General features: G+C 41.0%; 1 protein-coding gene across 1 annotated transcript in view; it reads left to right on the top strand.

The window, feature by feature from the left end:
* pygl (phosphorylase, glycogen, liver) overlaps positions 1-14,052 on the top strand; it is a 115,761-nt gene that overhangs the window by 42,606 nt on the left and 59,103 nt on the right. The window contains exon 8 of the mRNA XM_059987897.1: positions 10,539-10,682. Within this exon, the coding sequence (XP_059843880.1) occupies positions 10,539-10,682 (144 nt within the window). The remainder of the gene's footprint in view (positions 1-10,538; positions 10,683-14,052) is intronic.

Here is a 14,052-nt window from a genome sequence, read left to right on the forward strand (position 1 = left end):
ATGGACAGTCCACGGCCCCCGTCCTGGGGCCTCAATAAAACCAGGCAATTTTACTGCTGTTACGTCAGTGCTAGTCTGAGCTAAAACTAAGTCTGTGCCTGTCATTTCATCAGACCTCAGCCCCACAATCATAACTTTCCCTACAGCTTTAACAGAACTTAAAAGTCAAATTAACAATTTATCAAGAGTACGAATACCTACTCCACTCAACACACACACACATTTGTTACCCTAACCCCATGGAGTCACACCACTGCACAACCCCAGCAGCGTCCATACCCACATACTGCAATCCCCTTACCGGACAATTGTTTCGCACTGACTTAAACACACAACCGATTGTTTCAATGCTCAGGGCAATCACACAGCAGCCAGTCCTGAATGAGACCCCCACAAGAATTGAAACATTGCCCTTCTCAGTGGGGTCTGTCCTCACTGCAAACTTGGCATCATAGAGGTAGCCACTCAACTTATCCACCATAGCCCATTTCAATGCCAGAAATGGGATAGTTTTTCTCAGAGGGCGACAGACTCCAGCTGACAAACGCAACAGCTCTCAACTGATACAGAACACCCCCTAAGCCATCTCTGCTTGCATCCATATGCATATGCATTCAGCAAAGTTCGCAAACTAGATTTTCAGCTTTGTTCTGGGTGTAAACATAACTCGGGGGGCGGGGGGTATTGCTGCCTGTTTTCATTTGTGTGCCAATTGCACATTCAGCAGCTTGGAAATCCTTACAAATGATCTTAAGATGCTTTTGCAAAGTCATGAAAGTTACTCTTGATAATTACTAAGATTAATGTGCCAAGGTAAATGATTTGCTACCCTGTGCAGTAGGAATCCTTGTCATCTGGTTACTTTCTTTTTTAAAATCTACTCCAGAGTGAGCTTTTAATGACTGTCTCTTCATAAGCTTCGAGGTGGTAGTGGTGAGTCACTTACTAGAATCACAGTCTTTATGATGAAGGTAACCCCAAAAGGTCTAACGTAAGAATATTGTATTCCTTAACCTATCAAAAATGCATAAACTCAGTTGGAACAGCTTGTGATTTGGATGTAAATTACAGATGGTAGTGGTGCTTCCATTTGCCTGCTTCGTTTATTCTACCAGATAACAGGTTGTGCTGTCAAAGAAGCTTTGACAAGTTTCTGGAGTGCATTTCACAGATGGTGTACACTGAAGTCACAGTGTACCTAATGACAGAGCAAGTGAATGTTCATTGTAAGGATGGGGTGAAGAGAAACATTTTGCTTTGCTCTAGATAGTGTCAACATTTTTCATTGTTGTCAGAACAGCAGATAACCAGGCAAAAGATCTGTTTTGTAACTGTCTGTAAGGTGTTTACGCATTCACCACATCGGTTTCCTCTGGGTGCTCTGGTTTCTTCCATATTCCAAAGGTGAACAGTACATATTCCAAAGGTTCGGAGGTTAATTGGTCACATCAGTGTAATTATGAGGCATGGGCTTGTTGGACCAGAAGGGCCTGTTACCGTGCTGAATCTATAAATAATAAAGATGAAACTTCCTTGTAAGGTAGGACAGCAGGCAGGTTGGAACACTATCCCAAGTTACTCTACAGTTTGCCTTGCATTTTGATATGGAAGTACAGTGCCATCTATCATTGCCTTTTTCCTAAATCCTGGAATTCTCAATTATAAACTCTGGGAGTACTTTCATCACACAGATAAATCAGGTCACCCAACTTGTCAAGAGAAATAAATATTGGATTTACCAATGGAATCTACAACCATTCATTATTTGAAAATAAAATACCATCTAACAGTTTGTAATAGAAACATAGAAACAAAGAAAACCTACAGCACAATACAGACTCTTTGGCCCAGAAAGTTGTGCCAAACTTGTCCCTACCTTAGAATTACCTGGGCTTACCCATAGCCCTCTATTTTTCTAAGCTCCATGTACCTATCCAGGAGTCTTTTAAAAGACCTTATCTTTTCTGCCTCCACTGGCAGCCCGTTCCACACACTCACTACTCTCTGCGTAAAAAACTTAACCCTGGCATCTCCTCTGTACCTATTTCCAAGCACCTTAAAACTATGCCCTCTCATGCTAGCCACTTCAGCCCTGGAAAAAGCCTTTGACGATCCAAATGATCAATGCCTCTCATTATCTTGTATGCCTCTATCAGGTCACCTCTCATCCTCTATCACTCCAAGGAGAAAAGGCCAAGTTCACTCAACCTTTAAGGCATGCTCCCCAATCCAGGCAACAGCCTTGTAAATCTCCTCTGCACCCTTTCTATGGTTCCCATGTCCTTCCTGTATTAAGCCAACCAGAATTGAGCACAGTACTCCAAGTGGGGTCTGACCAGGGTCCTATATAGCTGCAAAATTACCTCTCAGCTCCTAAATTCAATTCCATGATTGATGAAGGCCAAGGCACCATATGTCTTCTTAACCACAGAGTCAACCTGTGTAGCAGCTTTGAGTGTCCTATGGACTCGGACCCCAAGATCCCTCTGATCCTCCACACTGCCAAGAGTCTTACTATTAGTGCTATATTCTGCCATCATATTTGACCTACCAAAATGATCCACCTCACACTTACCTGGGTTGAACTCCATCTGCCACTTCTCAACCCAGTTTTGCATCCTATCAATGTCCCACTGTAACCTCTGACAGCCCTCCACACTATGCACAACACTCCCAACCTTTGTGTCATCAGTAAGTTTACTAACCCATCCCTCTACTTCCTCATCCAGGTCAATTTATAAAAATCACGAAGAGTAGGGGTCCCAGGACAGATCCCTGAGGCACACCACTGGTCACCGACCTCCATGCAGAATATGACCCATCTACAACCAATCTTTGCCTTTCTGTGGGCAAGCCAGTTCTGGATCCACAAAGCAATGTCCCCTTGGATCCCATGCCTCCTTACTTTTTCAATAAGCCTTGCATGGGGTACCTTATCAAATACCTTGCTGAAATCCATATACACAACATCGACGACTCTACCTTCAGCAATGTGTTTAATCACATCCTCGAAAAATTCAATCAGGCTCATAAGGCACAACCTGCCCTTGGCAAAGCCATGCTGACTATTCCTAATCATATCATGCCTCTCCAAATATTCATAAATCCTGCCTCTCAGGATCTTCTCCATCAACTTACCAACCACTGATGTAAGACTCACTGGTCTACAATTTCCTGGGCTATCTCTACTCCCTTTCTTGAATAAGGGAACAACATCCGCAATCCTCTGGAACCTCTCCTGTCCTTGATGATGATGCAAAGATCATCGCCAGAGGCTCATCAATCTCCTCCCTTGCTTCCCACAGTAGCCTGGGGTACATCCCATCCAGTCCCAGTGACTTATCCAACATTGATGCTTTCCAAAAGTTCCAGCATATCCTTTTCCTTAATATCTACATGCTCAAGCTTTTCAGTCCACTGCAAGTCATCCCCATAATCATCAAGATTCTTTTCCGTAGTGAATATTGAAACAAAGTATTCATTAGTACCTCTGCTATCTCCTCCAGTTCCATACACACTTTTCCACTGTCACACTTGATTGTTCCTATTCTCTCATGTACTCCAAGTGGGGTCTGACCAGGGTCCTATATAGCTGCAAAATTAAATCTCAGCTCCTAAACTCCTCTCAGCTCCACTTGCTCTTGACATACTTGTAGAATGCCTTGGGGTTTTCCTTAATCCTGTCCACTAAGGCCTTCTCATGTCCCCTTCTGGCTGTCGTAATTTCATTCTTAAGCTCCTTCCTGCTAGCCTTATAATCTTCTAGATCTCTATCATTACCTAGGTTTTTGAATCTTTCCTAAGCTCTTCTTTTCTTCTTGACTAGACTTACAAAAGCCTTTGTACACCACGGTTTCTATACCCTACCATCCTTTCCCTGTCTCATTGGAACGTACCTATGCAAAACCCTATGCAAATATCCCCTGAACATTTGCCATATTTCTTCCGTACATTTCCCTGAGAACATCTGTTTCCAATTTATGCTTCCAAGTTCCTGCTTGATAGCCTCATATTTCCCCTTACTCCAATTAAACGTTTCCCTAACTTGTCTGTTCCTATCCCTCTCCAATGCTATGGTAAAGCAGATAGAATTGTGATCACTATCTCCAAAATGCTGTCCCACTGAGAGACCTGACACCTGACCAGATTCATTTCCCAATACCAGATCAAGCAGGCTTATCTGCATATTGTGTCAAGAAACCTTACTGAACTCACCTAACAAACTCCATCCCATCTAAACCCCTCACTCTAGGGAGATGCCAATCAGTATTTGGGAAATTAAAATCTCCCACAACAACAACCCTGTTATTATTACACCTTTGCAAAATCTGTCTCCCTATCTGCTCCTTGATGTACCTGTTACTATTGGGTGGTCTGTAAAAAAAACACCCAACAGAGTTATTGACCTTTTCCTATTCCTAACTTCCAACCACAGAGACACCGTAGACAACCCCTCCATGACTTCCTTCTTTTCTGCAGCCGTGACACTATCCTTGATCAACAGTTCCACTTCTTTTGCCTCCCTCCCTGTCCTTTCTAAAATATCTAAAGCCTGGCACTTGAAGTAGCCATTCCCACCCCTGCACCGTCCAAGTCTCTGTAATGGCCACAACATCATAGCTCCAAGTGCTGATCCACACTCTCTCATCAACTTTATTCATAATACTCCTCGCATTAAAAGAGACACATCTCAAGCCATCAGTCTGAGCTCGTCCCTTCTCTATCACCTGCCAATCCTCCCTTTCGCATTGTCTCCAAGCTTTCTCTATTTGTGAGCCAATCTCTCTTGCCTCCGTCACTTCAGTTCAGTTTCCAGCCCCCAGTAATTCTAGTTTAAACTCTCCCCAAGAGCCTTAGCAAACCTCCCCACCAGGATATTGGTTCCCCTGGGATTCAAGTGCAACCCATCCTTTTTATACAGGTCACACCTGCCCCAAAAAAGGTCCCAATGATCCAGAAATTTGAATCCCAGCCCCCTGCTCCAATCCCTCAGCCACACATTTATCCTCCACTGTATAATCTTACTGTATAGGGATGGAAGCATTCTTTGTTTCATGTATTTTCTTTATTTCATAAAATTGAAAACTTGATAAGTAATGGGAAATCATTACGCTTGATCACATTGGTCATAGGGTCAATAGCAAATGAATATTCATTTGTGAACTCCAATGATTTATTGTATACAGGGAGTTCAGCCTAAAGCGTACAAGGCTGACCACAACTGCTGGTGATTTTAATCATATGAAAATAAAGTGATAAAAAGCTTAAGGAGAAATAAAATGAAGGAACTGGGTGGGGGTGGGAACTGAAGGCTTGTTCTTTGAGGATGAATTTCAGATCTCTTCTATTTCTCTTGATCTGCCAAGATTAAATGTTTACTCCCTCACATGCACCTAATAAAGATTAAATGACATTTCATTTATTACATACTTGCCTTCCAAGTTACATTGCCTTCATAGAACCATAGAAACATTACAGCACAGAAACAGGCCTTTTGGCCCTTCTTGGCTGTGCCGAACCATTTTTCTGCCTAGTCCCACTGACCTGCACCTGGGCCATATCCCTCCAAGCCCCTCTCATCCATATACCTGTCCAAGTTTTTCTTAAATGTCAAAAGTGAGCCCGTATTCACCATTTCATCTGGCAGCTCATTCCACACTCCCACCACTCTCTGTGAGAAGAAGCCCCCCTTAATGTTCCCTTTAAACTTTTCCCCCTTCACCCTTAACCCATGTCTTCTGGTTTTTTTCTCCCCTAGCTAGCCTCAGTGGAAAAAGCCTGCTTGCATTCACTCTATCTATACCCATTATAATTTTATATACCTCTATCAAATCACCTCTCATTCTCCTACACTCCAGGGAATAAAGTCCTAACCTATTCAACCTTTCTCTGTAACTCAGTTTCTCAAGTCCCGGCAACGTCCTTGTAAACCTTCTCTGCACTCTTTCAACCTTATTAATATCCTTCCTGTAATTAGGTGACCAAAACTGCACACAATACTCCAAATTTGGTCTCACCAATGTCTTATACAACCTCACCATTACATTCCAACTCTTATACTCAATACTTTGATTTATAAAGGCCAATGTACCAAAAGCTCTCTTTACGACCCTATCTACTTGTGATGCCACCTTTAGGGCATTATGTATCTGTACTCCCAGATCCCTCTGTTCTACTGCATGCCTCAGTGTCCTACCATTTACCTTGTATGTTCTACTTTGGTTTGACCTTCCAAAGTGCAATACCTCACACTTGTCCGCATTAAACTCCAACTGCCATTTTTCAGCCCATTCCTCCAACTGGTCTAAATCCCTCTGCAAGCTTTGAAAACCTCCCTCACTGTCCACTACACCTCCAATTTTTGTATCATTAGCAAATTTGCTAATCCAATTTGTCACATGATCATCCAGATCATTGATATAGATGACAAATAACAATGGACCCACCACTACTCACAGGCCTCCACTCAGAGTAGCTATCCTCCACAACCACTCTCTGGCTTCTTCCATTGAGCCAATGTCTAATCCACTTTACTACCTCTCCATGTATACCTAGCGACTGAATCTTCCTAACTAACCTCCCATGCGGGACCTTGTCAAAGTCCTTACTGAAGTCCATGTATACAATATCCACTGCCTTCCCTTCACCCACTTTCCTGGTAACTTCCTCGAAAAACTCTAATAGATTGATTAAACATGACCTACCATGTACAAAGCCACGCTGACTTTTCTAATAAGTCCCTGTCTATCCAAATACTTGTACATCCTATCTCTTAGTATTCCTTCCAATAATTTACCTACTACCGATGTCAAACTTACCGGCCTATAATTTCCCAGCTTACTTTTTGAGCCTTTTTTAAACAACAGAACTACATGAGCTATCCTCCAATCCTCCAGCACCTGACCCGTTGATACCGGCATTTTAAATATTTCTGCTAGGGTCCCTGCAATTTCAACACTAAGCTCCTTCAAGGTCCAAGGGAATATCCTGTCAGGTCCTGGGGATTTATCTACTCTGATTTGCCTCAAGACAGCAAGCACCTCCTCTTTAATCTGTATAAGTTCCATGACCTTCCTACTTGTTTGCCTTGTTTCCATAGACTCCATTCCAGTTTCCTTAGTAAATACAGATGCAAAAAACCCATTTAATATCTCTCCCATTTCTTTTGGTTCCATACATAGCCGACCACTCTGATCTTCAAGAGGACCAGTCTTATCCTCACTATCTTTTTGCTCTTAACATACCTGTAGAAGCTCTTAGGATTATCCTTCACCCTGACTGCCAAAGCAACCTCATGTCTTCTTTTAGCCCTCCTGATTTCTTTAAGTATTTTCTTCCTCTTTTTATACTCCTCAAGCATCTTATTTCCTCCCTGTTGCCTTTACATCTCTTTATCAGATTGACAATATCCCTCGAGAACCAAGGTTCTTATTCATTTTGCCTTTAACCCTGACAGGAACATACAAACTTTGCACTCTCAAAATTTCTCCTTTGAAGGCCTCCCACTTACCAATCACATCCTTGCCAGAGAACAACCTGTCCCAATCTACGCTTTTTAGATTCTTTCTCATTTCTTCAAATTTGACCTTTTTCCAGTTTAGAACTTTAGAACAGTTTAGGACCAGATCTATTTTTATCCACGATCAAGTTGAAACTAATGACATTATGATCACTGGAACCAAAGTGTTCCCCTACTCACTCTTCCGTCACCTGCCCTAACTCATTTCCTAATAGGAGATCTGATATTGCATCCTCCCTAGTTGGTACATCTATATATTGATTTAGAAAACTTTCCTGAACACATTTCACAAACTCTAACCCATTTAGACCTTTAAAAGTATGGGAGTCCCAATCAATGTGTGGAAAATTAAAATCCCCTACAATCCTGCAGTTGTCTGTTATCTCTCTGCAGATTAGCTCCTCTAATTCTCGTTAACTATTGAGTGGTCTATAATACAACCCTATTAATGTGGTCATGCCTTTCCTGTTTCTCAGCTCCACCCATATGGCCTCAGTAGACAAACCCTCTAATCTGTCCTGCCAAAGCACTGCTGTAATATTTTCCCTGCTCTGTCACGTCTGAAACATCAGAACCCTGGAACATTGAGCTGCCAATCCTGCCCCTCCTGTAGCTAAGTTTCAGTAATGGCTATGATGTCATAATTCCATGTGTCAATCCAGGCCCTCAGCTCATCTGCCTTTCCCACAATACTCCTCGCATTGAAATATACACACCTCAGAAGATTATTACCACCACACACAACCTTACTATTTGTGACTTTGCATGAACTATTAACGCCATTTACTTTTACCCCCATTCCACTATCTACTCTGGCACTCTGGTTCCCATCCCCCTGCATATCTAGTTTAAACCCTCCCCAATAACACTAGCAAACCTCCCTGCAAGTATATTGGTCTCCTTGTAGTTCAGGTGTAACCCGTCTCTGTTGTACAGGTCCCACCTGCCCCAGAAGAGGTCCCAATGATCTAGAAATCTGAAACCCTGCCCCCTACACCAGTTTCTCAGCCTCGTGTTCATCTGCTATAGCATCCTACTCTTATCCTCAAGATACTGTTTATCAACTTCCTACCAAGCTCTCTGTACTCACTCTTCAGGACCTGACTCTTTCTACCTATGTCATTGGTACCAATGTGTACCACGACATCTGGCTGATCACCCACCCACTTCAGAATGCTGTGCACGTGATGTTCACTTGAAAGTTAAAAAAAAATGCAAATATAGGAAGTCAGAATTCAGAATTAAAAATGTTAGAAACATTCAGCAGGTTCAGTAATATCTGTGGAAAGAGAAACAGAGTTAGCATTTCAGGCAGAAGATTCTGATGAAGGTTCACTTTCCATTGCTGCCAACATGCTGAGTTGATCTGGGCTTTATTTTCCCTTGGCTGACTTTAAATTTTAAATGGATTGTTGATGATGAGAAAAATTCAAAAGTACCAACTCATTCATAATGATTGTTAAACTTCAACTGGAGAAGAAAAGATTACTGATCACCTTGAACAGCTTGATATGTTCTTTTGTAGTATTTATCTTCTTTCTCGTTTTGATTGTGTAACTTAATTGCACCATTTTTCTTTATCATATAGATAAAATGAAGAGCTGTAATTAAGTTAAACAGTCAGTAGGCAAATGCAATGCTCACATTCATTTTGAGAGATTAGAATAAAAAGCAAGGATTTAATTCTGAGGTTCTATAATGCATTGGTCAGACCACATTTGGAGTATTGTGAGCACTTTGGGCCCCATGTACCACTGTTGGAGAGGGTTCAGATGAGGTCTTGAGTATGTTCCCAGAGATAAAAGGTTTAACATCTGAGGAGCAAACACAAGGAAATCTACAGATACTGGAAATTCAAACAACACACACAATATGCTGGTGGAACACAGCAGACCAGGCAGCATCTATAGGAAGAAGCACGGTCGACGTTTTGGGCCGAGACCCTTCGTCAGGACTGGCCTGCCTAGATGCTGCCTGGCCTGCTGTGTTCCACCAACGTTTTTTGTGTGATATTTAGTTGTTTGTTTTTTTTTCTCTCTCTGCCCATCACCCTGCCTGTTCTCCATCTCCCTCTGGTGCTCCCCCTCCCCCTTTCTTTCTCCCGAGGCCTCCCGTCCCATGATCCTCCAGCTCTGTATCACTTTCGCCAATCACTTTTCTGGCTCTTAGCTTTATCCCACCCTCTCCAGTCTTCTCCTATCATTTTGCATTTCTCCCTCCCCCACTACTTTCAAATCTCTTAGTATCTCTCCTTTCAGTTGGTCCTGACGAAGGGTCTCAGCCCGAAACATCGACAGTGCTGCTTCCTATAGATGCTGCCTGGCCTGCTGTGTTCCACCAGCATTTTGTGTGTGTTGTTTTAACATCTGAGGAGCATGTGATGGCTCTGGGCCTGTACTTGTTGGAGTTCAAAAGAATGAGAGAGGATCTTGTTGAAAACTACTGAATATTGAAAGGCCTAGATAGAATGGGCATAAATCCCTATAGTGGGGATTCTCGAACCAGATGACGCAATCTCAGAATGGATGGACATTCATTCTGAATAGAGTTAAGGAGGAATTTCTTTAGCCAGAGGCTGGCAAGCCTTTGGAATTTTTTGCCACAGACAGCTGAGGAGGACAAGTCATTGGATATATTTAAAGTGAAGTTTGATAGGTTCTTGATTCATTATGGTGTTAAAGTTTATAGGAAGAAAGCAGGAGAATGGGGTTGAGAGGGTTAATCAATCAGGCATGTCAGAAAGGCAGAGAACATTTGATGGGCCAAATAGCCTAATTCTGCTCCTATGTCTTATAGTCTTATAATTATTTGTAATGTTGGAGATACTTGGGAACAAACCACATACAACTTACAAAGTTGTCAACATATTTAATAATTGTTCATTTTAAGGGCAGCGAAGAAGAATATAGTTTAATAATTTTAAAGGAGATTGAGGTTTAGTTCAATTTCAGAAATCTAAAAAAGGATTAAATACATTTTTTTATGCAAATAAATATATTTCTCTTGTTTCTGTTTTCAGTTTTTTGAGGGCAAAGAGTTGAGATTGAAGCAGGAGTATTTTGTCGTGGCTGCCTCTCTCCAAGATATTATTCGTCGTTTCAAGTCTTCTAAGTTTGGTTGTAAGGATAATATTAGGATTTGTTATGATTCCTTCGCTGACAAGGTGAGTTTTGGTAACTCAATACATAGCTGGTTTATTGTTTGAAAGGAAAACAGTTGATGGAATGAATTATAGAATAATACAAGTCAGAAATATGTCCTTCATCCCACCATGTCCATGCCTGGTATCTAGAACCAAACGTAAACTGTATTATCCTTTTCTGATTGAGTCGATGCAATGCAAAATTAAAATTGCTATTGCTAGTTCATTAGCTTAATGAGTGCATGTCCACAGCACAAAAATATATCACACGTGACAAAGATATCAGATGTCAAATTGGACGAGTCACAATGCCACATTTACATTTCTGCATCCTTCTAAAAGACCTATTCAGGCATTGATAGCACCTATTAAAGTATATAAAATTTGTTATAGTTCCAATTGATATGCATTTTATTTCAACCTCCAAAGAACTTTGTTTATTTTCTCCATTTAGAGGAATAGCCTCTGTTAGGGAATTATTTGTTGGTTTTAGCATACACTGACCAGAATAACTGGGAACCCTGTGTAAGTGTCATGATAAAATGAGTGTCGCTACTTTGGCATTGTATGAAAGAGTATTCACGTGGACAGTGTAACAAATATCGTTCAATAGCTAAAATACAAAATTTCCACAACTACTGCTTCATTCTATACAATTTACACACTCTGAGTTCTAGGTCTCTTCAAATTCTTCAGCTGCTGATATCAAATATTTTTCGATTTACTCACCAGCCAAATGGTAAATAATTATTTTTAGTTTTAAAGGGAAGATCTAAGAAAGCCAAACAAAATAGCACTTTTGTTATTATATTTACTAATCTGTATTGATATTTTCACATTTAGCAACTCTCAATTCCCCAAGCCTTTTGAAAATTTTCAAGGTTATTGCAAGATCAATGTAAACTTATGGTAATAAACCCAGGATAACAAAAATGTGTCGACATATCAGTTGATTACTGTTAGCGATACTGATCCAGTGCCTTCATATAAATATATTTCCTTATTTGCTGAAAGAGTATTAAAAATTGGAACCATAGTATCAACAACTCATGTAATGCCTGTTAGTGTTAGTATTGGAAGTTACTTTACAGAAGATATCAAAGACACACTTGATGCCAAGTCACAGCAATTTGGGATGGAAAACCAATGAGGGAAGAGAAGTGTCAAGGATTATTGAAACTGTTTCCAGAAGTTAGAAAGTTGGTATCTCAGGCATTTACTGTTGAAGCAGACTGATTTTGGATAATTAAGAGCCATTAACCAAATTACGAATAAGTAGAAAGGTTATATAATGCATTGGCTTGTTCAGCACCTCTGTGTGATGAAGGGGAGAAGAAATAAATTCTGACAAAAGCAAGATAGTACTTTAACTTTTATCTGAGGAGTTTATTTTTGAATATCTGAGAACAACAGGAAATGATAAAAAATAGAAAATGTGTTTTCTAAAATTTGTTAACGTCAAATGATCAGGTTCTCTTTGAATTAGAACATCCTTTTTATCCTAGTAGGACTTTCTGAAGATTTCCTGGAGTTTAGACACTTCAGCTGATTCCCCATAAATTTTAAACTGGAGTAATTATCCATTATGCCAGGTGCAGTCTGTTAATTGAAGATAACTCCCTACTAACTATGAGTGGGTGTCAAATTTCTAACAAATTACCATTTGCTAGAATGGTAAATTTTATAATCCATTCATTAAGCAACTTATATGCAAATGCAAACAGTCTTCACATGATGCAGTTGTCCTTTGGCACTCCAGATTCCTGACCCTGTCCATATTTTGAAGCAGACTTAAATACTATAGGTGCCAGGCCGAAAGGTTTTCAGAGTCAGGTTTATTATCCCTGAAATGTCATGAAATTTGTTTGTTTTGTGGCATTAGTACAATGCAAGACATAAATTACTGTCATTTTGCAATGTAAATAAGTAATTAAGTAGTGCAAACGGGAGGAACAGTGAAGTGGTATTCATGGGTTCATGGACCGTTCAGTAATCTGATGGCAGAAGGAAAGAAGCTGTTCCTAAATGCTGAGTGTGGGTCTTCAACCTGTACCTCCTCCTTGATGGTTGTAATGAGAAGAGTGTATGTCCTGGATGATAAGGGTCCTTAATGATGGATGCCACCTTCTTGAGACACCATCTTTTGAAGGTGCCATTGATGGAGCTAGCTGAGTCTACAACCCTCTGGAGCCTCCAGTGCAATCCTGTGCATTGGAGCCTCCACACCAGGCAGTGATGCAACCAGTCAGAATGCTCTCTATCATACAACAATAGACATTTGCAAACGAGTTTGATGAAACACTAAATTTTCTCAAACTCCCAATGAAGTATAGTTGCTAGGATGCCTTCTTTGTGATTGCATCAATCTGTTGGGCCCAGGATAGATAGGCCAAGATGTTTATGTTCTGAACCTGAAGCTACTCACCCTTACCACCACTGACCCCTTAATGAAAACTAGTGTATTTTCTTCCCTTTCCTGAAATCCGTAATCAGTTCCTCGATTTTGCCGACATTGAGTGCAAGGTTGTTGCTGCAACACCACACAACCAGCCAATCTGTCTTGTTCTTTCCTGTATGTCTCCTTGTTGCCTTCTGAGATTCTGCCAACAGCAGTGATCTCATTGGCATATTAATGGATGGTATTTGAGCTGTGCCTTGCTACAGAGTCATGAATGTAGAGAGAGTAGAACAGGTGGCTAAGTATGAATCCATAATGCAGGCAGAGGCTAAAGAGCAAGGCTCCAAAGTTAAGGACAACAAAGAGGTGGTTGCTGGCGTTCGAGGGTGGCTACGGGATTACTTTGAGCCAGTGGACTAGGCTGTATTCAAGGACTTAACAGAGGATCTGAATGAATAGACAACAGTTGTCACGGACTTTATAAGAACAGTTATAGAAGAGTGTGAAGCTACAAAATCATTCAGAGACTTTCCCATTCAGAAGCCCTGGATAGACCATGAGATCTACAATCTGCTGAGGGCATGTCAGTGGAATTCAGGTATGGCAACCAAGGTACCAAAGATCCAGGTAAGATCTCTGGAAAGCCATCTCATGTGTGAAGTGGCAATTCCTGACAAAGTTAAGCCATGAGGATACTCAACAGGATTTGAATGCTATTACCTCTTACAAAGTAAAATCAAGCAACATAAGTAACAACTGGGCTTGCCCGAGAAGTGACTTGGATCCACTGTAATTTGCCTACTGGCACAACAGGTCTGCAACAGATTCCATTTCATTGGCTCTTCACTCAATACTGGAACATTTGGACAGCAAAGATCCATACATCAGGATGCTGTTTATCAACTACAGCTCAGGATTCAATATTATCATCCCCTCAGAATTAATCAATAAGCTTCAAGACCTTGGCCTCAATACTTCCCTGTGCAATTGGAT

This window comes from Hypanus sabinus, chromosome 2 (genome assembly GCF_030144855.1).
Source record: "Hypanus sabinus isolate sHypSab1 chromosome 2, sHypSab1.hap1, whole genome shotgun sequence".
In the NCBI taxonomy this organism is placed as follows: Eukaryota; Metazoa; Chordata; class Chondrichthyes; order Myliobatiformes; family Dasyatidae; genus Hypanus; species Hypanus sabinus.